Consider the following 26,062-nt stretch of genomic DNA (forward strand, 5'->3'; position numbering starts at 1 on the left):
CAGACTCGCAACTCTCACACACCCGTTGGGTTCAGTTGTCAATCCAACCATCTTCAAACCGGACGAGCATTCACAATGGCTTCCGTACCGACTATTCGCATTGGCTACGTGCCCGGTATGTCCTCGACGGAGCTCGACAGAGCTTTGCGATACCCCACTTGCTATGATGATTCGATACTCCAGCTCGACATGGTCTTTCTACGAACCAAAGAAACTGATTGGCAATGTCTACGCAATCCTAGAGCACTATCTGACTCCTCTACATCTGGCCTTGCGCTCTCCGGCCGTATCCTCTCTCCCATACAAGATCGCCCTGATTCCGTTCCCATCCGGCACGGGCCATATGATCACATCGCTGCGCGGCAATGAAATCGACATCGCCATTGGTTTGACCGAGGGTTGGGTTGCCGGTCTGACGGGAAAGACGCAGCCGCAGAACCCCGCTGAAGGAGGATACAAGGTTGTTGGTCACTGGGTGGATAACCCTCTTCGATGGGCTATTGTCACTGGTCGCAACCGGGACAATATCAATGGCGTGCCAGATCTGAAGGACCAACGAGTGGGCGTGAGTCGCCTCGGAAGGTATGTATTCTGGATTTATTCGCATTCGGCCGGTTATCATAGCCTGCCCTGAGAGACTAAGCTGATTATACTACGTGCCCAGCGGCTCCCATATCATGTCCTTTGTCCTTGCCCAGCAACAGGGCTGGAAGCCAGACTCCTTGACTGCTGCCATTCTAGGTCCCTTCGGCGCCCTGCGAAACGGCGTCACTGGACAAGACGAAGCAAACCCGGGCCAGGAAGCCAACCCAACCGCCGAATTCTTCATGTGGGAGCATTTCACCACCAAACCGTTCTTCCACCCAACTACCGATAAGCCCAACCCACCACTGAAGAATATCGGCGAGATATTCACCCCCTGGCCATCATGGATGATTGTCGCATCAACCGCCAGGTTCCCAGACCCTCAGAATGACCAGCGATTGCAGCAACTCTTCCAGGCTTTGGATCTGGGTATTAAGCAGTTTGAGGCCGATACTTCTCAAGTTGTGAAGCTCCTGGGCACTGGCGAGCTTGGCTGCACCTATATCGAGGAGGATGCGACGGAGTGGCTGAAAGATGTCAAGTTTACTAATGCTACTCGTGGCGTTGATCGCAAAGTCATCGAGGGTGTTGTGGACGTTTTGAAGGTGGCAGGTGTCATTGATACTGCCTTGAGCAATGATGAGGCTATCCAGCGTGTGATTGGAATTCCTCGGTAGAAAAATTACCATCGAAGATGGCACATGTTACACTTAGAATGGGAAATGGCTTGGACATATTTATAACGTCCCAATATTTCTAATACACCCAAGACAGCGAGATCTTGAATTCAGGCAGGAACTAGACGAAGATCTTGTATACTTCTTGGCCACACCCCGCACTTGACACTTGACGCCCAGAACCTAGCGCGCTGAGCACAGACTTACACATACGCGCCTGCTGCAAGCCTCAAGAGGGGCAGCTAGTACTCCACGATCGCTTCTGCACGGCCTGGCCTCAGACGAGTGGATTTCCAACATGTCTGATCCTGGCCAGATCTCCATCTTGTGGGGCCGGGCGATCAGCCAATATGCCACTATCACGAAGAAAAAGCTTGAGGATCCAGCCATGCTGAGCCTCACCACCGTCAGCGACTTGCTGCATGTCATAGAAGACGAGAACAAGAATTTCACTAGCTTTCGTGAGAAAGCCCCTCAACTACGCCGAATAGTAAAACATGCAATGACGCCTCTCGAACTTGTTGGGACCATAATTTCCGACGCTTCGTCGCAGGCATTTCCACCTAGTGCTCTGGTTTTCAGTGGAGTGAAGCTATTGATTGAGGCCGCAAAGGGCGCTTCGGAGAAATATGACGCTATTATAGAAATCATGTCGGCATTGAAGGACTTTACTGTGCGTCTGGAGGTGTACAGTGAGCAGCATATCTCGGAGAGATTGTGTGAGAAATTGACAGAAATCCTCACGACACTCATCGAGGTACTCGCTTTTGCTCGACAAGAAGTCAAACATGGAAGACTGTTGAGCTACGGAAAAAGTATATTGTCTGGCAGTGAAGGTGGCCGTGAAGCGATGGCCAGATTCACGAAATTGGTTCAAAGCGAAAGCTCTTTGGTCAATTCTGAAACCTTGACGCAAGTCAAAGGTGCAACCATGACCCTCGCTAGAGTTGATTCCAATATCAACAAGATCAGTCAACGCCTGGAAGATGTGAGGCTTGGTGACCTGTCTCGAGAGGAGGACGATGTTACCACTCGGCTAAACCGCATTCTACAGCCGAGCACCAGCTCGGAAGATCGATTTCAAAGCCTGAACCGCAGTCGAGTCCCACAAACAGGAGACTGGATCCGAGATGAAAAAGCGTTCGTTGCTTGGATCAATCGAGAGAAACCTATTCTGTGGATTGCTGGAAACCCCGGCGCGGGGAAATCATATATTGCTAGTAATATCGTCAATCACCTTCAGCATGAGCGAAATATCCCTGTGGGGTTCTTCTTTTTCAAGGAAGACGATGCTGTAAGTCGGTCTGCGCATCAAGCTCTGCGCGACGTTGCTTTTCAGCTTGCTTCAAATGATCCATTCTATGCCAAGCATGTCGAAGCTTGTGTGAAATCGCTCCAGGAAATTCCTACGCTGTCTAGTCTCTGGAGGAAGCTCTTTGTGAATTTCTTCATTGACAGTAATTCCAAGGCTAGAAACGAGGACAGCAGAGCATATGTCATTCTTGATGCTCTGGACGAAGCTTTCCTCCATGATAGACATGAGCTTTTCCAATTAGCAAAAGACATCAAAGTTGGCCAAAGCATTCAGCTTCTCATGCTCGGTCGCCCTCAAATCGCAGAGGAAATGAATGATTTAATGGAAACTCTCGAAGTTCCAACAATTGACGTCACCGAAGAGAACAATTTCAAGGATATTGTGCATTTTATCAAGTCCGGCATCGCCAGATCTGTTTATCTGAGAAAGCTGGCTAAGCCTGTTCAACGAGAGATCGTGCAAAAGCTGGCTACTGGAGCCCAGGGCATGTTCATGTGGGCTAGTCTCATACTCCAGGAGTTGTCAAGGGTTAGGAATAAAGGAGATATCCAAAAGACTCTAAATGGAGCTCCTAGAGGATTGTCCAGGATGATCCAACGCGTTTTAGAGGGGTTTTCAGAGAGCCTGAAGGGTGATCCCCAGTTCTCCGATGACCCCTTTGTAAGGAACGAACTAGGGATATTGTAACTCTATTCAAATTCGCCTTTAAGAATATTGATTCCGAGGAGTTTAAAAGCATAGGAGACATCAAGTTTGAAGGTATAGGAGATATCAAAAAGCTAATAGGAGACTATGCAATATGGAATTTGGAAATCCTAATGCGGGATATGGATTTTCAACTTGTACTTGATAAAATGCCGTCCTTGGAAAATGCCTTTTTCCGCTGGATGTGGAGATAAAGTAGAAAATAGATCAAATATCATCTAGGGGCTTTTTAAGGACTAAGCACGTTTGAAGAATAGCAAGTGTAATTGAATCAGGAACCAAAAGAGAGGTTTGAAGCTTGGGACACAATCCGAATCCACGGTTCTTATTTTAGAAGTTATGTTGCTCCTGGGAGCCTATTCCTGACCTGTAGATCCAAGGAATCAAGCTCCCTTCAAGTTACCTATTTCAGCCCTGTATTATCATCATAGTCCTGTAGATAAATAATCTGATTGCCCTCTAGGGTGTTGTGTTTGTCTATAACTAATTCTAAGAATGATTTCATTATCTGTTGCTGAGTCATGCTTAATGACTTTACTTCTGATTATGAGCATCGCTCGAATTTATCTTCACTTTCATTTTCAAGAAACCTGGACGTACTCCAGGGTAGACATAGGTCTCTGTGCTCTATTGTGTCTTTCTTTTGGAGTACTTGTTAGCCTCTTCTGGAGTGGAATGGCACCTACATGGAGTCGGATTATAACTATCGAGCTAAGGAAGAACTGAACACCGACCCTAAATATGACTATACAGAAATATTTCTTTGCCGTGCTGAGATATGTCGTTTCGCTGACAGGACGAACTTGGCTTCGCTATGTAATTTATCACTCTACCGACTTCTATAGTTACTAGCAAATTTCACCCTTTGTGAGGAACGAACCGGGGATGTTGTAACTCTGATGAAATTCATATTTGAAGAGAGTGATAGTGAACATATAGGAAACATAAGAATTATATTGCGAGACTACACACTGTGGAATATGGAAACCCTGATGCAGAATGTCGACTTTCAGCATCTACTCGATAGAGTGCCGTCTTTGGAAAAGGCTATTTTCCGTATGATATAGTTTTCAAATTCAGTTTGACCTCAAAACTCTTTAGACTTGATTCCCGGAATATAAATCCTTAATATGCGAGTTCTGATTGGATGTTATTTTAAGTATATTGTTCTAGACCGCTTTCCACAGTTGTCTATATATTTTATAATACGTCTTCAGTACTATGGGTGGTGTATTTTACACGAAATTAGCCCTCTCCTCCTGTGACGATCACCAACTTCCTGCACAACGGCTTCCTGCCTACCGTTATTAGTCTAGGCGACATGGCTCCAAGACTATCGCCTTCAAAGCTTATTCTCACTCGTGATATAATAGAGAGCGAATCTTTCACTACATCTAAAATAGCTGAACAGGCTGAACGCCTTTACCTAGCATAGGCACACCTATTAGAATCAGTGTTGCAGGACTAACTTCGTGTCATATACATGTCCTCTAGCGGACCCTTGCTATATTAGAGGTTCTGAGCCGTAAATAGTGACTCTCGTCGTATGTTTCTATCCCCCCTTTTCTACTCTAACGATCAAATCATTCCAAATCTCGTTATATACAGAATCATTGAAATCTTGTTTTGTCCTGCAACGGACTGATGAAACATTGCCGTTTTCAGAGAGCTTGAGGGTCCAACACCATCCTTGTTCTTCGGTCAAGATGTCGCTGGAGACGAGATCGTGGATGTGGGATATTTCATAAAAAGAATATTGAATTACGGGCTTTCCTTCCCGAAACTCAAAAACCTCCTCCAGTTTATGCTTTGAAAGCATGATAGAAGTGAGGGCGAGCTGAGTAAGTACCGTTTGTACATTTAATGTGACCCCAGAGGTAAGAACAATGTCGGCGTTTGGCATAACGGTGTGATCGTGAAGACATTCCTTTAACAACGTCCAGGATCCCGCCGGTACTCGGAGAGCATCACAGATGTAAAGAATGACATATTTTTTTTTAGAAAGCGCGTGGAGTCTACAGTGAACTCCACTGTCGCGGGAGCTGTCGGAGAAATTCTTAAGAAATTCTTGAGATATTAGCTAGGTGCCGAATGAGTATTAACATGGGTCTTCAATGCTTTACTTTCCTAAAAGCCGTGTAGGATACACCACTTAATTACTCGAGGCATTTTCAAGCTTACTAGGCAATTGGCAGAGGCTGAAATATGGTTTTCCATAGATCTTGACATATCCCAAACAATCACCGGCAGCCGCACCACCTGCCCGTAATAAGAAGGAAAGTTCCGCCTTCGTCATACATAACAGGTGACCCACATAAGAGCCTCCTTCACCCTCACCTTCTCAACCTCCCAAACCCCACACCCATAACACCCATCTCCAACGGACCTCCAATGTCGTCCTCATACTCAACCTGGTTCCGAAAGGGCGTCGACCCTGGAACTATTATCGCTCTTGATCACCCCCGCCCTTCCCAGTGGAAGATCCTCGAGAAGCTGAACGAGTATAACTCTCAGGTCCACAAGGGGGAACACGATGCCTCCGGTTGCCGTTCTTTCGCCTCCGCTAAACTCCTATGCTGCTCTTTCGAGTGAGCTCTGCAGCCGAGTCTTGCCACTGGACGAGACAACCGTCGATGCGATTGGTAGCGACATGATGAAGTTGTGGAAGGTTTGATTGTAGTATTATGGCGTAGGAAACATGCATCTTATTATGTCGCGCAACGGCACGGATCTCCCTCCGGGACCGGTGGCATTGATACAATCGCGGTATATGGATAAAATCTCGGGTAAAAACCCGGACGCATGGAACACACGCTTACATGGAAGCCATGATATGGCCCGTAGTATAACAATATGTGATTAAGGATACACAGTGTTATTCTTCTTGCATTTGGCTGCCACTCTCGTATTTCCAAATTCCTATGTGTTTTGTGGTGGCCAGCTTGCGTGTGAGCTACACTTCCTCCCCTACTACCCCCCGGCTTTTTCTTCCCATTTTATTCAAGACTCACATAGGGCTGAAAGCCTAAAAAAAGGAGATCACGTAGAATTTTTTGTCTCTTGGCTTAAGAAATTAATGTGTTTGAAAAGAAATTTGAGCTCAACTGACATAAGATAGTCCAACAAACAAACGCTTTTATACCACTCCCAAACCAACTCTATACCTTGATACAGTTATTGTGTCTTGCGCTATCCAGGGGAGTTGTCCCGCTGTTGTCTTTCGCCTCACAATCGAGACCCTTGGATCTTAGGAGATCGAACCACGACTGCGCACGTTCCGAATCAAGTTTCGCTACTAAATGTAAAAGGGTCTCGTTGGCAGCGTTTGTCGCTCTCAATATATAGCCAGCTGACTCAAATGCACTGACAACTTCCTGGCCAATAGCATAAAAACGATCATAATCGCGCGTGTCACTCTCAAACTTTACCTCATCCTTTGTGCTAAAAAACATCTCTAATGCAGTAGCACCTGTAGCATTACGAGCGTTTGGGTCGACTCCACACTCGAGGAATATCGGCATCAGACGTCTCTGCTCATCGCCCACACGGTCACCTTCACCAAGCCTGCCTGCTGCAAGATAATGCAGAAGTGTGTTCCCACTCCTATCACACACAAGGGGGTCTGCATTAGCGGCAAGAAGGTCATAGATAGCCCTTTCCAAGTAGAAGATAGCGCCAGGATATGAGAAGGCCTGGGATGGATAGTGACACATTCGCCGAATCGCGTAATGTAAAGGACAGAACCCGGCCATATCGGGCTGATTGAGCAGACTTGGACAGTTCTGGGCTAAGTACTTCAGCGATGTATCGATAAGAGGAGGTATGACTTGGTCGTGGCGCTCAATGTACGCAAATATATGATGAAGAGCGTTTTGACCGTAGTTATCCACAGCAAGGAGATCTGCGCCGCGGGATATAAAGAATTCCAGTAGGCTAGGACCGGTGCAAATAGAGGTAAAATGGTGGGACTCTTGCCAGGGATTGTTCGGCTGCGGGTAAGGATTCGGCAGGGCCCCTGATTGAGAAAGGTTTATAAAGGCACCATCCACGGCACCGTCCAAGCCAAGCCGACTTCGACAGGCTGCAAGAAACAGCGTGCGACCTTGTGGGTCCCGTCGTTCCATATCTAACCTGTCTCCTAAAAAGTCCAGTATTGGTTGGACAAACGCACCATCTTCAAGTAAAGAGTGCAAAACGCTGCATACCCCATACTTATGCGGAAATTGAGGCTCAAATTCAATATATTCTTCGCATCCAGCATCGAATCCGTAGCCACGCACTCTGCCGCCTAACCCAATCTCTTGTCTTCCCCCTAGCAGCCCGAGTCGCTCGTACTCTGTCCGAAGCCCCTGGGTGATGATACCGGAACGAGCAATCTTCATCCATTCAAGGTCTACCTCCGCCTCCACATCATCATATTCTGAATCCATATTATCTCCAACGGGGACACAAAAAAACTTATGGCCGGTGATAGGCTGACGGAATAATGCATATGGATCAGCACCATGCTTGAGTAGTATCATCATGAGGCGCGCCGTTTTGGTCAAGTCACAAGCCTCGGGGATCTCTATCCCATATTCATGACGAGGAGCGCGGCGTAAGGAGGGCATTTCGGTAGTGTCCCATGCAAACTGCGGTGGCTGTTTGGGTTTCACGTCCGGAGCTGCATCGTCTACCAGATCAGGAAAGGCAGAAAAGTCCGAGCCATCAAAACGTGCATTGGGATCGACGCCCGAATTCAACAGGGATTCGACACGGTTGACCCAGCCATTGGCAGTCGCATTGCACAAGTCAAGAGCTGCGAGGTTCCGAATTTGTAGATTCATCTGGAGGCGTGGAGTACGAGGTAGCAACTCAGATACAGTTGAAACCAGTGCACCGTTCTCATAAAGTCTGATGTGTCAGAATGAGAGAGAGAGAGAGAAGTTTGCGAATGTCGAGATTTGAACAGAGAGAGAAGGAAAGTTATGACTAGGGTTCAGGCGGCGAGCAAAGCTTAGTCACCTGATTGGTTGAAATTGTCTCCGAACCCCAAAAAATAAAAATAAAAGACCCTTGTATGATACAGTAATCCACGCTCGGAACCATAAACTGCCGTGTCAACAAACCGATTCCCTATGTTCCCACTCTTCTTCGGGATGGGGGAAACCATAGAAACAAATTATGATTCAAAGATTTGAGAACGGAACCAAAGTATTCAAATTTATGTTGAGCTCTAGTAGTAGTTGACTCTCTTCGATGTGACACAGTATTGTACCATCATGTGCCAAGCCTCGGCACATATCTATGAGATGAGGATATTATTAGCTACTAGAAGAACGCACTCTATATGTTTGGTATTGGAATGCCCGATAACCGCTTAAGGGCTCGGATTGCCTTCTCCCCTAATATATACCTTACTCTTATTTGGACTTTATTTAATTTGTCTTCCTTTGAACTTGCAAGCTACTTTTATATAAAAAAAACTGTTAGTTATCTCTTTCGAATATATACTTGAGACCGAACTTATAACGTTATTCTGCTAGTATTGGAGTATAGAACTTAAGTTATATAGGTTATCCAAGGCTTGTGTACTAGAGTTAAGGTATTCATTAAATAAATTCTACTGCGACTTGTTACCGGGGTCTTTGCTCTTATTCGGAGCTAGAGTAGTAATAAGGTTGTAATACTCGAATCGATCTATGCTATTAGGCATTTTGAAACCCTGATAAACAGCGGATCCTGCTTCGCGTAGTAGAGAGTCGAAATCTGCAGGAAGTCTGTCTTTGCTCTCGTTATATAAGCCGTCACGCTTAGCCTACTTTCTATAGGTGACTTTCTACTCTAGCACAAGCCTTTCTACTCCGCCAGAAACGAGATAGTTACCGTCTATAATTCCTCTAACGTTCACGCTTCGGAACTTGAAATTATTCCTTATTAGAGGCTGAAGGCGGTTAAGGAATTCTACTTAGGAGAAATCAGCGATTTTCTCGAAGTAGACTATATGGTATATTGCTAAAAGAAAGCGGCGTCAGAAGTCCAGTGAATATAGCTAAGGAGAAGGGTTTGCGTATATATATTATGTCTTCCCTACCACCCCTTATCTATTCCCGGAAATATAGCTAGGCGTAGGTTATCCGGTTGGATTATTCGATTATAACCTGGAAGTCGGCATTTCGCACTACGTATAGAATTCGGGGCAGACTCGATGAAAAATAATGACTGCACGGTATAGGCCGTACCTGATGGTTGTCGACCTAGGGTAGTTTCGAGGCCTAGATATCGAATAAGGCGCTTTTTCTCTAGTGACACGACATCGTCTAGCACAGGATCGGCCGATGCATCTTTACTTGAAGATGATTGATTCGTCGCGAGCACATCAAGCTCAATATCTTCTATATCTTCGTGAGATTTTAAACGAGTCACGAGGTCTTCGGAAATTCCAGCACTGTGAATACTATAGGAAACTTAGTACTGTGATATGTATGCATCACTCTGAAAAAACTTTGCACCTACGAAAAGCCATTCAAACTCTCAAGGTCCTCCAGAATCTCGCCTCCATTGCGTCTAACGAATTCTTTGATCCTGCAAAGTAGATAATCAGTTCGTAATTTTAGAATCTGCTAGATTGGAAGGCGTACTGATTGACGTTTTCAGGCGGAACGTCTTCGTAGTATTCAACCTGTTAGTAAATCGAATAGATGAGCTGAAAAGACATAGTTATATTATAAAAGTACACAGATACTTACAAGATAATAAGGCATTGTGGTTAATGTGAACGTAGAAGGTTGTCAAACGTTGGGTGGGAAGGCTGCACGTTTCAAAGGTGGAGTAGGTGGAGAAAGAGCAACTCTTAAATAGCCTGTAGAATAGGTTTCCCTGCGGCCCGCCCCGAGCTCAGCCACAGGCAGCGCCCGCAGGGGAGTCTTGCCACACAAGGGCAAACGAATAGGAGGCCGCTGCGGTAGTGACTCACATCACTCTCGATCGTGACCCGCTTCAGCAGGCAATGAGCCAATGGAGTGTCTCCTCATTCCGGTCCAGGTCCGCAGGTTGTCTTGTCTGAGCATGGACCACCGAATAACTAACTAGAAGGCCACTGCGGTCAGTCGTGACCCACAGCAAGCAATTAACACGGCGGACCAATGGAATCAATCCTCACTGTGAGTTGGCACGTGAATCCTTCAAGAGGTGTGGGCTATCGAAACGGTTTGAAGGTAAGTGCTTCTCTATGGTTTAAATACCGCTTTGGTTTTAATACTTCTTTAGTTTCAATACTGATGGATACCTTTCTTGTCATGATGCTAAATCCCCGTATGATCTACGGTAACATACGCATATAACAAATCATTCAAACAACAAATAGTATCTATATCCTGTTGTCGCTCACGATGAATGACAACAACAGTCGTAATTTTCGCATCAAATCTTCAATCGGATGTGACGACTCGCCCGTAATCTTCACCGGGTATAGAGTCCCATATTTAGTCGCTCTAGGGATTCACACCCTGACTGAAGTCATCACGTCTAGAAGATGTGTTGGTAGTAGTATTCACTAGGATTTCCGTGGGATATAATGAGCATGCTGATGCTGATTGAATGGAGGAAAAAGAAGGGTGGGCCACGGTTTTTAAACCACCAGAGTCTTATGACTGTAGTTTTTAAACCGCCGTGGTCTAAATACCTCCCACATATGGTTTTTAAACCACCAGGGTCTAACTATTGTCACGGATCTGATTCCTTGAACGCCCCGCTCCCGCCTCCTCTTACCTGAATGAGCTGCTAGCGTGGATAGTCTGTGCTCGGAGGCCGCTCAGTCTCTTTGAATTGGAAAATATCTTGAAGTGGAAGTCACCAGAAGGAGAAGGCTGGATCTGGCTGGAGGGCTCTCTTCGAGTGCAATTTGCTTCAATATTTGCACTGACTCGCGAAGATGGCTTGACTACAGCAGATCTCAAACGGGTTTCCGATGACGACGACACAGTACCTGCAAGCCAGGAATCTGGGCCGAATGCTGAATCTGCCGACGACGAGAGAATAAGCGACTTCGATTCTGATCCCACGACCACTATTGTCACCTTCAGTCACGCATCACTTGGAGAATTCTTTCGGAATCAAGAAGGCAAAGTGTCAGCTGGTCAAGGCTGCCCATTGATTGGAGTCAATCTGCACGAGGCCAGGGTCTTGGTATTGAAGCGATGCTTTGAAGTGATTTCAGATCACGATTCGCCACGCGACGAGATAGCCCTTGCACTCAGACCATTTGCATGCGATGCTTTAATGGAGATCTTGAAGACCGTTAATAAAACGCAATGCACCACTGGAGAGAAGCAAGATATAGGACCGTACCTGGCCGGACTTTTGACAGATGAAAAAAATCTTCCGAATCTTCGTTGCCACGACGTCCTCTGAATTCTTCTGCGAGGAAACAGTTGAGCTTTTTAATAAGTGGCTAGGCGACCCTGAGATACATGAATTCCTTCCATCTGAAAGGAGAATATGGTACGACAACACTGCCGCTCAGAGTCCTGCCAATGTGCTCCGCCCCATGGTGGAATATGTGGCTTCACGCTGGACATGGAACCACTTCTGGGACCCTGAGCTCCGCTGCGCAGGCGTTTACAACTTCATCAATCTTCAAAAATCTCGGCCCCCGTGCTCTATTTCTACTCTCGAACAGGTCCTAGAGGCCGCTGAGTGGGGGACCCTGAAAAAGACGACGTTTGGTACCACAAAACGGGTCTAGTCTTGAGAGGGTTGTATTTAGATGATCATGCTATTGAATATTTTCAAAAAGCATTTGAAATGAATCCGACAGACTGGCGAATTCGTTCAAGCATGGCGAAAGCTTATCAACAGAAGCACCGATATGGGCGGGCGATTGATCTCTACCACACCGTCATCGAAGACTTGAAAGCCATGAAATCGAATCCCGCACTGTATATAACCATTCATGATGAGTACGAAAAGCTTGGGCATTGCTACTGGCTCCTCGACGACCACGCCGAAGCTTTCAACATGTGGCGAAACGGGTATGAATTCTATCACTGCAGCACATGTGCCAAAGCCGTTCTACTAGACCTGAACCGCAAGGGACAGAGTAGAAAAATCCTTGAACTTCTCCAGAGCATGAATGGGCGGTCGACAAGCGAGGGAGTGAACTGCCTCACGGATTTCTTGATCACTCGCCGATCCACGGAACATGTTGAGATGTATCCATTCGGCGCCGTAATCCTCCGAGAGAAATGCATGCCATTCTTTGTCCAGGCATATACCGATGCTATTGCTACAGCCCGTCGAGACAAAAAAACAGTGAGAGCCGCTAAATTGGAGTTGGCTCTGTCGGTTATACTCCATCGCTATGGAGACGGTTCTGCTCAAGCGGCCCGCATTTGGGAGCGGCTCATCGAGACCTACAAGATAAATCCAGAGAGAGGAGAAGTCAATGAAATTATCCGTGAAGCATCGGCCCGACTAAGCGCTTACTATTTGGCGCAGTCCTTGAGGGTTGACTGCTCCGAGTTGGATAAGCAGCGATATGGTCAGTTGTTGGAACGGCTAAACAGGGCTAGACCACTGCTTTCGAGCAACAGCATTTCATCGCCAATACCACAGAGCAGCCTTCCAGCATCTGATCTGAGTTGGTCAGAGTGGGTGATGCGCAACAATCTTGGAATCTACTACAAGACTCGTGGCCGAGACGAGGATTCATTAAAACACTTCAAGCCTCTCATTCAAGGATGTCTTGACAGACTGACCGGATACGACATGAGAATGGACGGGTATTATTTTACCCAGCTAGGAAAGGTTATGGTGGCGTTGGAGACTTGAAAAATTATACAACTGTCAAATACCAATCGCATTGGTTGTACGCGAATTCAACTGGCTCTCTAGATAAAACCGCTTTCTGCGACGAATGTGGCAAGACGTGTGCTATTGATGGCCTAGCAAGGTGTGGTTATTGTGAGAATTTTGTTCTTTGCGGGTCATGTCTGCCGCTGCTCAAATCCGGAAAACTGCGTTCGAAAATTTGTGACTCGAATCACGCTTTTATGATCCTTCCCCCTCGACCGGAGTGTGTTAGAGAGCGCACCGAAGAGCATCGGCGGATGTTATACCATGATGGAGTATGGATAAGCCTGCAGGAATTCAAAGCGTTATTGACAGCGCAATATGGTCTATGAGAATTTGTGTTGATCCAGGTCCGTGTAATTAGGTTGCAGAATTGTCAGATAAAACCATTGATGATCTTTTCTACCTAAAAGTCCGTCTATCAACTTGTTTACCGGGTGTGGGATTATTGTGGCTCTTTTGTGTGAGTGGGATAGACTGACGGGTGGAGGGATCACCGTGCTTCTTCTCCGTGACCAGTAGACCATTTTGTGTGGAACAAGAGGTCATCTGTGACAAATCGCCTAATTTAACGAGATATGGAAAAGAAATGCAACTTAATATTGCAGAGGAAGATACGAGGTGATCCTTGTGCGTCAATGTAGGGCGGGCCGTCATTCCCTGGAATGTGCAAGTTGGCCAACCCTAGCCTCATGGTTGACGGGCACCTTTGAGCCAACACAAGATCAAGATTTTGGGAGAGTTTGAAACCGCCTTTGTGGTTATTAAGCGCGCTTTTGTTTTATTTGACCAAGTATCTGAGCCTAGAAGGTGATGCGAGGTCGAATTTGGTGACTGTCGACTAACATTCCACGATCGACAGCTGGATCCCCTGACAACAACACCGGAATGTAGGCGAACATGCTAAGACACGAAGTCAATCCAATCAAAAATTTTAAATTGAGGGATTCCGACACATATTACATACAATTCTTTGGGCTTGACGGGGTCTAATCTCTATCAATTTCGCTGCTGGCGTGGACAGGGTGGATCATACCATGCGCCAGGACACCCCAAACCCCCAGATGACGCACGAAGCGAACGCATTGTTTTGAGCTATGGCATGCAGACTGGGAAGCAAAATATCCCTCGACCTTCTATTTAACATGCCCTTTGAACAGTGCACTCGTGCACCTGATTCCTATCCCTCGTTCTCGCCGTGTCGCCATTCGTTCCTTTACCGGGTTGCGATCCCGTCATACGCCAAATTTATTCAATCCTTATTTAATTTTTTATTTAATATCTAGTCTTTCATTTTATTTGACCAGAAGACTATTTGGCATCTCTAACAACATGCGCGGCTATCAAAAGTATCTCTCCGGATCGGTCCTGCTGGCCACCCTGGGCGGGGTTCAGGCAAAGCTCGACCCAAACTCTGACAAGAACATTGCCATTTACTGGGGTATGACAAGATATGCGACATGAAATATTTTATAGAACAAAGAAGCTTACTTGCAATTTGTTTGACAGGGCAAAATTCATTGCAGGGCAATGGTGGCCAGGTCCAACAGCCATTGGCGCACTACTGCGAGAGTAAGTCATGATAAAGCTTGAGAGTGAGACAGAAACACTAACCGGTGAATCTGTAGATGATGACATCGATGTAAGATGAAGAGTATCTAAAAGACTTGATCCCATCACTAAGTGAAAACTAGGTTATCCCCTTGGCGTTCGACATGATGATCAATGGGCCTGGCGGTGCTCCCGAAGTTGACTTCTCAGTCACAAGCAATGAGTGCGACGTCTTCCCGGGAACTCAGTTGAAGAACTGTCCCAAGATTGGGTGAGTAAGCATTCTGGTTGCATAGAGAACAGATCGGGCTACTAGATATAATCTACAGCCCACAGTCAAACTAATGCTTCTTAGTGATGATATTGCAACATGCCAGGAGAAGGGCAAGACGATTCTACTGTCCATTGGTGGTGCAACGTACAGCGAGGGTGGTTTCAAATCTGACGACGACGCAAAGGCTGGGGCAAAGCTGATGTGGGAGACCTTTGGACCCGTTCAAGCGGATTCAAAAGCTCTTCGACCATTTGGAAACGTTAGTGTTGACGGCTTTGACTTTGACTTCGAGGCCACTGTCCTGCATATGGCAACGTTCGCCAGTGAGCTCCGCACCTTGATGGATCAGGACACTAGCAAGCAGTATTTCTTGACTGCAGCTCCTCAATGTCCCTACCCTGATGCGGCGGATAAGGATATCCTGAATGGGCCAATCTACATCGATGCGGTTTTCGTGCAGTTCTACAACAATTACTGCGGCGTAAACAACTTCAACACTGATGCGACGAGCTCGAATTACAACTTTGAAGAATGGGACAACTGGGCCAAGACCGTTTCTCAGAACAAGAACGTCAGAGTTCTGATCGGTGTTCCCGCCGATACCACCGCCGCTAGTACAGGATACATCCCTGCGTCGAAACTGACGGATGTGATTGAATATACGCAGAAGTTCGAAAGCTTCGGCGGCGTGATGATGTGGGATGTCACGCAGGCATACGCAAATGATGGATTTATTGGAAGTGTGCGCAAGGCGCTCGGTGGGCCTGATTCCGGTTCGTCGTCGCCGTCCAACAGCGCGGCGTCGACCGCGGTGTCTACATCTTCGTCCACTAACACGTCGGAGACCTCGCTATCTTCCAATGCACCCGACTCCTCGTCCTCCTCTTCCTCATCCTCTGGGTCTGCCTCATCGTCCAATGGTCATGAGCCCTCTGTCACGAGCACTACTGCCCCAGCACCGACTGCGTCCACCTCGTCGACGACTACCACGAAGGCGCCCTCTCAATCATCGCCATCACCCGATGACATCGACGACGATCTTGAAGACGATGACGATACCGAGTCTCCCGAAGACACTAACACTGCTGCCAATGACGGCGCCACCAACAAGACCAAGGACAACGCTTCCAAGGAGGACTCCACAAGCAAGGGCCCTCTTGGCCTCATTAGCCAGGATCTGTTTGGTCTGCTGCATGGTTTGGAGGATGCCAACACCGTCACGGGGGGTCTCACTCACGGTCTCACTAAGAATCTTCGCCGTGCCCGCCGCATTGGCTACTAGGCGTCGCAGATATTAGCCAAGCGTAATAGCGATATGTTGAGATCCATAACCAAGTAATGTTTGCAACCATGCATGATCTTGAATATAGTGTATTTCTCAATATTTGGGCAGACATTTGCTCACAATATTCTGGGAGGCCTGCATTCAACAGTCTGTTCTATTCTTGCCCTGCACTTACTTCATCATTGCTGTACTTCTTACTTTCCTTGATACCCATAACTATAATAAATCTTGTAACTGATAACATATGATTTATTTGCGCATGTGCTGAGAAATTAAGGAGTCCTTCGAGAAGAGTAGAATGCATATTGCCGATGCTTGTATGAGGGCATTGGATATCACGTGCTCTGTCTGCAGGAATCGCTGCAGTGGTCACGTGGGGAGACAATCGATCAATCAAGCCCTCGTCGCTTTCCATTTCTTGTTCTTTGACGCCGTCCAATCACCGTCCGACTAGTGACAATTACAGACAGCCCTGGGGATGATGATTCATAAAATGTGAAGGCTGGAAGCACCTGGTCAACTCTCTGGCTCGGGTAGCGACGGAAGAATCAGCCCAACATGACGTCTGACATGCGACGTCAGCCAAAACTGTCAAGTCCAGCTGGACGGCCATTACTGAAGACCACTGCATGCCCAGCGGTCATCAGCATCTTTCCCGAATGTTCAGCTTGTCCCAGGATGTCCCTGCAACGATCAACAGCGTCGTGAAGGACAACCCTCGCGGTCAGTTGAAGCTCACGGCCAAATTAGCCTCGGCCAATGGCGGAAGCGATCGGGTACGCTAACGACGCCCCGCACAAGCTGTCGAGTACAACTTTCCTTTTCTGGCTTGACAAGCTTGACTGGCTGTTCACTTGGTTCCACAGGGGCGTTGAATATGGGACCACCAGGCATAACCGCGGATACAAGCACCGCCTGGAACTTGCTGAGCCGACACTGGCTAGTCGTACTCGACGCCCATGGCTGCGAGGTACGGCCCGATGTTGGAGGAAAGGTTCACCCGCAAAGGGTCAGCCAATGTCTTATACGTCAAGAACCGTCAAGCATCTTCCCTCGAATCGCGAGCTGCCGGTGCCTCTCGCTGGAACTTACACGAGCTTGGACGTGGGATTGGTGCCTTTCTATACTGCTCCGTGGCACTGTCTGAGCTGGAAGGTTCCTAGTCTCGACGTCAGTATGATAGACTGAATAAGGGGAAATTTCCTGTAGCTGCTGGAAGTAGGAGACTTTGTTCCCTTGTAGGCCCCGAAGAAACATAATCGCTTCTACTCCCAAGTAGCCTGGATTTGGATCTTTCTTCCCTTCACCTTGGCTGTCTGGCGCATCGAGGGGCAGGGAACTTTGGCTGGAAGGGCAGGGCACATCTAATCTTTCGTTTGTTGTGGTCCCCAAGTGTGTTCCTCAGGCTCTCGTCCCATCCGCCACCTTCCAAGCAAACGTCTCTCGTGACGGCGTTGCCTCCCCCCTCTTCTCCTCCATCTCCTTTTATACTCCTCTTATCACTCACCCCTCTCTTTACCCCCCCGCCATCAACACTCCAAACCCCTCAGCATCACTTCTTGATCAACTGATTCAATCTCCATATCCCCTCAAAGGGCCAACATGGCGAGTCGGGGCAACGAGGAGCGCACCGACGCCCGCCGTGGCTCTCGCATCTCCAGGGCCTCCCTGAGAGAAGACTACGCTAATCTGGACGAGTATGGCAAGCTCGTTAAGTATGTATCCAGCTTCCGAGATGCCAGCCTTGAGCAGGCGAAAGCTGGTGAATATGAAGAGAGACGTGTCTGGTATGCGCCATGGAAGAAGCGCAAGGTCCGTGTCCAGCCAGTCGAGGATGAAGCTGGTCGCTTCCCGGATGACTGGCTCATTACCAACATCCGCGAGGGTCTGTCCAGCGAGGTCGTCAATCAACGCCGCCAACGTTCTGGATGGAACGAACTGGTTTCTGAGAAGGAGAACCCCATTGCCAAGGTTCTTTCTTACTTCCGCGGTCCAATTCTCTACGGTACGTCGTTCATCCTGCAGCTATGCATTCAATGAGTAACATGTGGGGTACAGTCATGGAACTTGCCGTCTTGCTGGCTGCTGGTCTGCAAGACTGGGTTGACTTTGGCGTAATCATTGGTATCCTCTGTCTGAACGCCGGAGTGGGTTGGTATCAGGAAAAGCAGGCCGCCGATGTCGTTGCGAGCCTCAAGGGTGATATCGCCATGCGTGCTCTCGTCGTTCGGGACAACTCCCAACAGGAGATACTGGCTCGTGAACTTGTTCCAGGTGATGTGGTATGCCTTTCTTTTTGCAATTAAATGTTCGTGTGGACCACCAGCACTGACCACTACTCAGATTATCGTTGGCGAAGGTCAAGTCGTCCCAGCAGATGCCAAGATTATCTGTGACTTCAATGACCCCAACGGCTGGGAAGAGTACAAGTTACTCCAGGAACAAGGCATGCTGGACGGTGGTTCCGATACCGAAGACGAGGAGGAAGAAAAGAAGAAAGAGACTGCCGGGGAGGGCACCAGCGATGGCCAGAAGCACCCTGCAGATGGTGGAGAGGAGCAGCCGCAACAGCATCGACCCCGCAAACGTGGCTACCCCATTCTGGCCTGCGACCACTCTGCCATTACCGGTGAATCTCTCGCCGTTGACCGTTATATGGGCGACGTGATCTTTTACACAACCGGCTGCAAGCGCGGCAAGGCTTACGCTGTTGTCCAAACCGGTGCGAAGACCTCTTTCGTTGGTCGTACCGCGAGCATGGTCCAGTCTGCTAAGGGCGCTGGCCATTTCGAAATTGTAATGGACAATATTGGAACATCGCTTCTGATCCTTGTAATGGCCTGGATCCTTGCTGCTTGGATTGGTGGCTTCTTCCGTCACATTCCGATTGCCTCCCCGGCCAGCAGACCCTGCTTCACTATACCCTGTCACTGCTGATTATTGGTGTTCCCGTCGGTCTCCCCGTCGTAACTACTACTACAATGGCTGTGGGCGCTGCGTACCTCGCAAAGAAGAAAGCTATTGTCCAAAAGTTGACCGCTATTGAGTCTCTGGCTGTAAGTTGACCTCTTGGAACAAGTGGTATTTGATACACGCGGGGGAACTTTGGGGGCTAACTGATAGTAGGGTGTGGACATTCTCTGTTCTGACAAAACCGGCACCTTGACCGCCAATAAGTTGAGCATTCGGGACCCTTATGTTGCCGAAGGTGTCGACGTTGACTGGATGTTTGCGGTTGCTGCCCTAGCATCCTCGCACAATGTGGAATCTCTGGACCCAATCGATAAAGTCACCATTTTGACCCTGCGTCAGTATCCCAAGGCCAGGGAAATCCTGCGACGTGGATGGAAGACTGAACAATTCACACCGTTCGATCCTGTGTCCAAGCAAATCGTGACCATCGCTACTTGTGACGGTATTCGATACACCTGTACCAAGGGCGCTCCCAAAGCAGTTCTCCAGCTCACCAGGTGTTCGAAAGAGACCGCCGACATGTACAAGGCCAAGGCTCAGGAATTTGCCCACCGTGGCTTCCGCTCTCTCGGTGTTGCTGTTCAAAAGGAAGGCGAAGACTGGACCCTGCTCGGCATGCTGCCCATGTTTGATCCGCCACGCGAAGATACCGCCCAGACTATCAGCGAAGCCCAGAACCTTGGCATCAGTGTCAAAATGCTTACTGGCGATGCTATTGCAATTGCGAAGGAAACCTGCAAGATGTTGGCCCTTGGTACCAAGGTCTACAACTCCGATAAGCTTATTCATGGTGGACTGAGCGGTGCTATGGCTAGTGATCTGGTCGAGAAGGCCGACGGTTTTGCTGAGGTTTTCCCGGAGCACAAGTATCAAGTTGTGCAGATGCTGCAAGAACGTGGCCACCTGACTGCTATGACCGGCGATGGTGTGAACGATGCTCCATCTCTCAAGAAGGCTGACTGCGGTATCGCTGTGGAGGGAGCCTCGGAAGCCGCACAATCTGCCTCGGATATCGTGTTCTTGGAGCCCGGACTCTCGACAATCATCGACTCGATCAAGGTTGCGCGCCAGATTTTCCACCGCATGAAGGCGTACATCCAGTATCGTATCGCCCTCTGCTTGCACTTGGAAATCTACCTGGTTACTTCGATGATTATCCTGAACGAGAGCATTCGTGTCGAGCTCATCGTATTCCTAGCTCTTTTCGCCGATCTCGCGACTGTTGCCGTGGCGTACGATAATGCATCATTCGAACTGCGCCCTGTGGAATGGCAACTTCCAAAGATCTGGTTCATCTCCGTGCTTCTGGGTGTTCTCCTCGCCATGGGTACATGGGTTGTGCGTGGCTCGATGTTCCTCAAGTCGGGTGGCATCATTCAAAACTGGGGTTCCATTCAAGAAGTGCTTTTCTTGCAAATCGCCCTTACAGAGAACTGGCTGATCTTTGTGACTCGCGGTATCCAGACCTGGCCATCCATCCAACTGGTGACCGCCATTCTCGGTGTGGACATCCTGGCAACGATCTTTTGTCTGTTCGGTTGGTTCACGAACGAGGACATGCCGACCAAGCCTGCGGATCAATTCGTCGAGACAAAGAATGGATGGACAGATATTGTTACTGTTGTCCGGATTTGGGGCTATTCGCTTGGCGTGGAGATCGTTATCGCCCTGGTCTACTTCATTCTCAACAAGACCTCCTGGCTCGATGATCTGGGCCGTGCTAAGCGTAGCAAGGGCGATATCAAGATCGAGAGCGTGCTTGGCCATCTGGCTCGTCTTACAATCGAGTATGAGGAGCCTGACAAGCCCAAGGGCCGGTTCTTCTTGTCCGCCAGCAAGGAAGAGGAAGACGTGGAGTAAACCACGAATGGCAGGAATGGGCCATGTGCTCATTTGGCTCTTCGCCAAATGAATGCCCCTGGAGGATTGTGGATTGCTCATGAAGCCTGCACGTCTGCTTCTTGGTGTCTTTGCTCTCGGAACGTTATTGCAGCGATGGCTGATAATTTTGTTGTAAAAGGGCAAACAAGTCGTAGCTGGAGCCCTTTTGCACTTCGAATTTAATGTTTGTCTATTGTTTCATGTGTACTGTTTCAGTAAGCTGCTATCCAGATACTCCAAATCAGACTTACAAGATACCTATTGTTAAGGCTTATTTGCATGATACACTCTCCTCTCCGTCCTTCTCCTCCTCTTCCTCATTCGCTTGACTTCAACTTCACATCACTCATATTTTCCTATCACTAAAGAATTGGTGCCGTCTGCATTATGGCTCTATCACCTCTCACTATGGCAGCTCCAGAAATTGCGGTTTCTTTCACTGAGCTTAAAAAACCTACAAGAAGCCTCTTCTTAGGGATTACGCCAAAGTGAAATTCGTCTATCAGGGCAAAATCTTCAAGCTCCACCGCTGTATTGAATGTCCTGGTTAATGAAGTTGACGACACCCTTCGGATAAGTCTTTCAAGGGTTCTGGAAAGAGTAATACTCGCGACGTTTGAAGCTTCCATGTGATTTATACACATAGTATCAGAGACAATCGAAGGAATAATGCGTGTAAAAACAGCCACGCTCTAGTTTTATGGCTTGTATGGCTATCAGACCACCTCCGGTGCCTTCGTGCTAGTTAGTTGTCTGCGTTTTGCACCCTCTTTTGTACCGTTATTGGATTCGTGTTTTCAAAAATGCCTTGATTTTCTAATTAATCGTTTGTTCCATGACTACATCGCTCAGCAGAAAGACATATGTCAGGCTATAAAGTAGGGTGATTGTGGAGCCACCGGCTTACGCTCAGAGCAGTGCTCTCAAAGGCATCGAAAATCAGCCACATCGAGAGTGAAAGATTCGGTCTAACAAGCTAGTCAGTCTCATCACTCTCTCTTCTTCCCCCCTTCTACTCTATCTCCTTCTCACCAGTTTCTCCGCCAACTTTGTCCCTTCATCTTTCTCTCCTCTTCTCTCCTCCACCCCTCTCTTCCTTTTCCTCGCACCGCACTCCCTTGATCACAGAAGGCCGGGAAGCAATCGCAACAGCATCATATCCTGAAAACTCCCTGCTTGATCTCTCACCAGTACCAAATCCCAGCATACTTTTCACCATTCTGCACCCTACCTCGGACAACCTCATCATGGCGGACTCCGCGACAAGTACGCCCATAAGCCCTCTCACCGGGCCACAGGCGGACCGATGGAAAAAGCTGCTGCTTAGTGGAGAGTACTCGGACATGCAGATCGTCTGCCAGGAGGTTGTTTTCAAAGTTCACAAAGCGATCGTCTGCCCCTCCTCTTCGTTTTTCACGTCAATATTCAAGCATCCCAATGAGGTAAGACCTTGATACGCCCTCATTCCGCCGGTAGTGGCTCATTATATGCATAGGAATCCTCCACCGGGGTAGTCAAACTCCCCGAGGATGACCCCGAGACGATCGAGCGACTCCTCTCATACCTCTACCTTGAGACCTACAGTCAAGACAGCCACATTATTCCGACGAACACTGATGGAGAGGAGGGTCTATCGACCGAGGCCAATATCGGACTCAATAATGCTGATGTTTACATCGTCGCCGATAAATTTGATATCCTTCCACTGAAAGCCCTAGCCGTTGCAAGGATGACGGAATGGGCGCAGGTTAACTACCTTTCTTCTCAGTTCATTGATATGGCCCACCACGTCCTACAGCTTGAACATGATCCCTGGCCATGCCAGTTCATCGCGAGCTGTATCGTCAACAACCTCCCCGGCATGGCCTTAGACAGTGACCACGTCGTGGGACTCATGCGCGACTACGGTCGCCTCGGCGTGGCTGTGTCGATGATGCTGAGCAAAGCTCACAATCGTTCAATCGAGGAACGAGAGACCGGCCATTGTCGGGAAAAGAGCATCTTGCAGGCTCGAATCAATTCTTCGGACCATCAAATCGGTAGATTGAAGCAGCAAATCACCGATCTTCAACGCGAGAATACTCGACTACGGAGTCTGAGCACACCTACAGGGCGACAGGAGGGAAACAATCGGCGTGGATCGTGGGATTAAATGTGCGGGGAGACTCCGAGTGGAAAACACAGCTTCCAAAGGACCAGATGAGTGCTCTGGGTGTGAAGAGCAGCTAAGCAGAGCGAACAAATCAAGTCCGCCCATTGAGGGAACCTTTCGAACTACTAGGCATAATGACGTTCTATCAATTCAAATAGAGACATACCAAAAAGTAGTCCACGGTATCCTTTTCTCATGAATAGTCATGCAAGGGCCAATAATAGACTCTGCCTGATTGCTCAAGTACTAAGATTGAAAAGTTTAGATCATCAAAAAGTAGTTGCGTCGAAAATGAATTCTATATTTTAGGTACTAATCATTTCTCCTGCTACCGTTGGTCCATCATATCATGTTCATATCACATGCTCTCTAATCTTTACATCACACATTACCCATTTATTTAGCCTTGCCAGTAGGGATGTTGAAGAAGACAGCTGGGGAACCAGCGCTGGAGGCACGGTCACAGCGGTAGAAGCCCTTGCGGTCGAACTGCATGATATCACCCTCCTTGAACTGAGAAACGTTGCTGTCAGCCAGAGCAGGCTCGCGAGTCTCGGTGTCGTAGTTGAGAACATCCTCAAGAACGTCATCCTCGCTCAGTGAGTCCTTCTTCAGCAGGTAGTCGAAGTCAACGAGCTCGACGGGGACCAGGTCAGGAGTCTCAGCCAGCCAGGTCACCTTCTTCTCGGTCTTCTTGACATCACCCTGGGGGTTCAGCTCGAGCTCGAGGTGAGTGATGACGCCGTTGGCATCGGTAGTGAACTTGCGGACAAAGGCGTTGCCCCAGTTCATCAGGGTGATCTCCTCATCCTGCTTGAAGGACTTGGCGTCAACCTGCTCCAGAAGCACGTTGGGAGCGAAGGTAATGGTCTTCATGCCAACGGCGGCGTTCTTGGCGTGGCGAGGCTTCTCCTCAGTGAAGGGGGCAGGGGCATTGGTAATGGTGACCTTAACGGCATCCTGGTTCACGATAGCAGTGTGACGAGGAGCAACGGGGTCAATATACTTCTTGTTGGTAGCCCAAATAAGAGCCCAGTCGAACAGAGTGATCGTGCGGGAGGGGCCCTGCTTCAGGATGAACTCGCGCAGAGCGGGGATGGTCATACCACGGCGACGAATACCACGGATGGTTGGGAATCGAGGGTCGTCCCAGCCCCAAACAACACCACTCTCAACGAGTTTGGTCAGCTTACGCTTGGACAGCAGAGTGCGGATGAAGTTCATGCGAGCAAAGTCCCAAACCTGGACGTGGCGGAGCTTAAGGGCATCCAGCATCCACTGATACTGGGGGTTACGGTCACGGTACTCGATAGTACGCAGGGCGTGGGTGACACCCTCCATTGAGTCAACAACGGGGCAAGCAAAGTCGTAAGTAGGGTAGATCTTCCACTTGGTGCCGGTGCGGTGGTGAGGGTGGGGGTTGCAACGGTAAATGACAGGGTCACGGAGGGCCTTGTTCTTGTCATCGGGAGAGATCTTAGCACGGATGCACCAGCGAAGACCCTCGGGGGTGGAGTTCTTCATCTCCTCCAGACGAGCCAAGCTCTCCTCAGGAGAAAGCTCACGGCGCGCGCTAGGGATTCCGTCCATACGCTGAGCAGCCATGGTCTCCTTGTCGGTATCATCGGCGTAAGCGTGACCAGTCTTGATCATCTCAAGGCAGTAGGCGTAGAGCTCGTCAAAGTAGTCCGAAGTGTAGGACACCTTGTTGGGCTTGATGCCCATGAGAGCCAGATCCTCAACAATAGCATCCTGGAACTCCTGCTTCTCGTTGGAGGGGTTGGTGTCATCGAAACTTGATGAACTGTCAGCATCCAATTTGATCATTCTTTTCTGAATGTTATTCTTACCGAAGGAGAAGAGTACCGTTGTACTTCTCGTGGGCAAAGTAGTCGTTAAGCATAGCGGCCTTGGCGTGACCGATGTGGAGATAACCAGAGGGCTCTGGCGGGAAACGAGTCACAACACCATTATCAGTGTTGAGCAGAGCAATGTCGTAGCTAGCACCGGCCTTGGACTTGGCGACCTTGGACTCCTTGGCGGCAGCAGTGAGACGCTCGATAGCAACAGTGGTCCACGGGCACAGCTCCTCCAGGAACCGGTACCAACGGGTCAGGTTGACAAGAGAGCCCTTCTTCAGAGCAGCAGCGGCAATACGGTTACCACGGAGAGCACCCCACAGAGCAATGTCGGCAGTGGAAAGAGCATATCCGGCGATGAAGGAGCGGAGGAGGAGGTGGGTGTCGAGCTTCTGGAGGAGAGGGTCGAGAGCCTTGAAGTCGAGAGTAGTCAGAGTATCCAGCTGGGAGATCCACTCATTCTCCTAGACGCGAAAATCATGTTAGATCTGTATGAGTCAAACGGGAGAACGTGCGAGCTGTATGCTCAAACTGCATGGCGGGGTTGAACTATCCGGCTGGGCAACTTACCACAGTGGCATCCTTGCCCACCAGGTAGGGGAAGTGGGCGCACAGCTCCTGAATGGCAGGAATGGTGCCGAACACAGACTTTCCAGCCGTGGACAGCTGCAGAATAGCCTTGTCACCCTCGTTGAGGAGAGCAGTGTCCTCATACTTGATGTTGATGACGGGATTAGGGCGAGCCTCATTGATAGAGGTAGCAATGAGGACCACCGGTAGCAGAGCAGCGTGGCTACCACGAGTAGCCACGGTCAGATCGAATTGGGTCATTTTTGTGCCTTTGGATATTGCACAGAAGAAGTGTATGACTCGACAAATTATTTGGAGGGGCAGTCATTATCGGGAGTCGGCGGTATAATTCTCCGGAGCCGAGAGCTGTCCGGCAGAAAACAATAATTGCAGGTCTCCGTCTG

The 26,062-nt window shown here is 48.6% G+C and overlaps 12 protein-coding genes across 12 annotated transcripts; 9 read left to right on the forward strand and 3 right to left on the reverse strand.

The window, feature by feature from the left end:
• Positions 1–75: 75 nt before the first annotated feature.
• N7458_003060 (uncharacterized protein) lies at positions 76–1,262 on the forward strand (the record flags this gene model as incomplete). The annotated part of the gene is made up of 3 exons (XM_056906443.1): positions 76–115; positions 243–582; positions 665–1,262. The coding sequence occupies 3 exons, from the start codon at positions 76–78 to the stop codon at positions 1,260–1,262; spliced, it is 978 nt and encodes a 325-aa protein (XP_056770550.1).
• Positions 1,263–1,560: 298 nt separating this feature from the next.
• N7458_003061 (Tetratricopeptide-like helical) lies at positions 1,561–3,264 on the forward strand (the record flags this gene model as incomplete). The annotated part of the gene is made up of 1 exon (XM_056906444.1): positions 1,561–3,264. One exon carries the CDS (start codon positions 1,561–1,563, stop codon positions 3,262–3,264), a length of 1,704 nt encoding a protein of 567 aa, XP_056770551.1.
• Positions 3,265–4,023: 759 nt separating this feature from the next.
• N7458_003062 (uncharacterized protein) lies at positions 4,024–4,283 on the forward strand (the record flags this gene model as incomplete). The annotated part of the gene is made up of 2 exons (XM_056906445.1): positions 4,024–4,098; positions 4,128–4,283. Coding segments are annotated over 2 exons (231 nt in total), but the record flags the coding sequence as incomplete, so codon positions are not given.
• Positions 4,284–5,673: 1,390 nt separating this feature from the next.
• N7458_003063 (uncharacterized protein) lies at positions 5,674–5,956 on the forward strand (the record flags this gene model as incomplete). The annotated part of the gene is given in 2 exon segments (XM_056906446.1): positions 5,674–5,870; positions 5,884–5,956. 2 exon segments carry the CDS (start codon positions 5,674–5,676, stop codon positions 5,954–5,956), a joined length of 270 nt encoding a protein of 89 aa, XP_056770553.1.
• Positions 5,957–6,440: 484 nt separating this feature from the next.
• On the reverse strand, positions 6,441–8,108 carry N7458_003064 (uncharacterized protein; the record flags this gene model as incomplete). Its single annotated transcript, XM_056906447.1, has 1 exon — positions 6,441–8,108. The coding sequence occupies one exon, from the start codon at positions 8,106–8,108 to the stop codon at positions 6,441–6,443; it is 1,668 nt and encodes a 555-aa protein (XP_056770554.1).
• Positions 8,109–8,607: 499 nt separating this feature from the next.
• Positions 8,608–10,025, reverse strand: N7458_003065 (uncharacterized protein; the record flags this gene model as incomplete). Its single annotated transcript, XM_056906448.1, has 7 exons — positions 8,608–8,719; positions 8,889–9,079; positions 9,113–9,194; positions 9,356–9,718; positions 9,778–9,846; positions 9,903–9,943; positions 10,011–10,025. The coding sequence occupies 7 exons, from the start codon at positions 10,023–10,025 to the stop codon at positions 8,608–8,610; spliced, it is 873 nt and encodes a 290-aa protein (XP_056770555.1).
• Positions 10,026–11,629: 1,604 nt separating this feature from the next.
• Positions 11,630–13,092, forward strand: N7458_003066 (tetratricopeptide repeat protein; the record flags this gene model as incomplete). The annotated part of the gene is made up of 2 exons (XM_056906449.1): positions 11,630–11,987; positions 12,059–13,092. 2 exons carry the CDS (start codon positions 11,630–11,632, stop codon positions 13,090–13,092), a joined length of 1,392 nt encoding a protein of 463 aa, XP_056770556.1.
• A 1,353-nt stretch (positions 13,093–14,445) lies between these two features.
• On the forward strand, positions 14,446–16,220 carry N7458_003067 (glycoside hydrolase family 18 protein; the record flags this gene model as incomplete). Its single annotated transcript, XM_056906450.1, has 5 exons — positions 14,446–14,554; positions 14,623–14,685; positions 14,742–14,755; positions 14,808–14,935; positions 15,020–16,220. The coding sequence occupies 5 exons, from the start codon at positions 14,446–14,448 to the stop codon at positions 16,218–16,220; spliced, it is 1,515 nt and encodes a 504-aa protein (XP_056770557.1).
• A 662-nt stretch (positions 16,221–16,882) lies between these two features.
• On the forward strand, positions 16,883–17,386 carry N7458_003068 (uncharacterized protein; the record flags this gene model as incomplete). Its single annotated transcript, XM_056906451.1, has 2 exons — positions 16,883–16,999; positions 17,168–17,386. 2 exons carry the CDS (start codon positions 16,883–16,885, stop codon positions 17,384–17,386), a joined length of 336 nt encoding a protein of 111 aa, XP_056770558.1.
• A 433-nt stretch (positions 17,387–17,819) lies between these two features.
• N7458_003069 (putative plasma membrane H(+)ATPase) lies at positions 17,820–21,056 on the forward strand (the record flags this gene model as incomplete). The annotated part of the gene is made up of 5 exons (XM_056906452.1): positions 17,820–18,228; positions 18,282–18,505; positions 18,567–19,055; positions 19,127–19,279; positions 19,350–21,056. Coding segments are annotated over 5 exons (2,982 nt in total), but the record flags the coding sequence as incomplete, so codon positions are not given.
• A 1,268-nt stretch (positions 21,057–22,324) lies between these two features.
• Positions 22,325–23,229, forward strand: N7458_003070 (BTB/POZ domain-containing protein; the record flags this gene model as incomplete). The annotated part of the gene is made up of 2 exons (XM_056906453.1): positions 22,325–22,519; positions 22,573–23,229. The coding sequence occupies 2 exons, from the start codon at positions 22,325–22,327 to the stop codon at positions 23,227–23,229; spliced, it is 852 nt and encodes a 283-aa protein (XP_056770560.1).
• A 396-nt stretch (positions 23,230–23,625) lies between these two features.
• On the reverse strand, positions 23,626–25,919 carry N7458_003071 (glutamate--tRNA ligase GUS1; the record flags this gene model as incomplete). The annotated part of the gene is made up of 3 exons (XM_056906454.1): positions 23,626–25,024; positions 25,080–25,552; positions 25,659–25,919. 3 exons carry the CDS (start codon positions 25,917–25,919, stop codon positions 23,626–23,628), a joined length of 2,133 nt encoding a protein of 710 aa, XP_056770561.1.
• Positions 25,920–26,062: the final 143 nt, after the last annotated feature.

The sequence above is a fragment of the Penicillium daleae genome (assembly GCF_028827525.1).
Source record: "Penicillium daleae strain IBT 16125 chromosome Unknown utg000002l_segment0_segment0, whole genome shotgun sequence".
Taxonomy (NCBI): domain Eukaryota; kingdom Fungi; phylum Ascomycota; class Eurotiomycetes; order Eurotiales; family Aspergillaceae; genus Penicillium; species Penicillium daleae.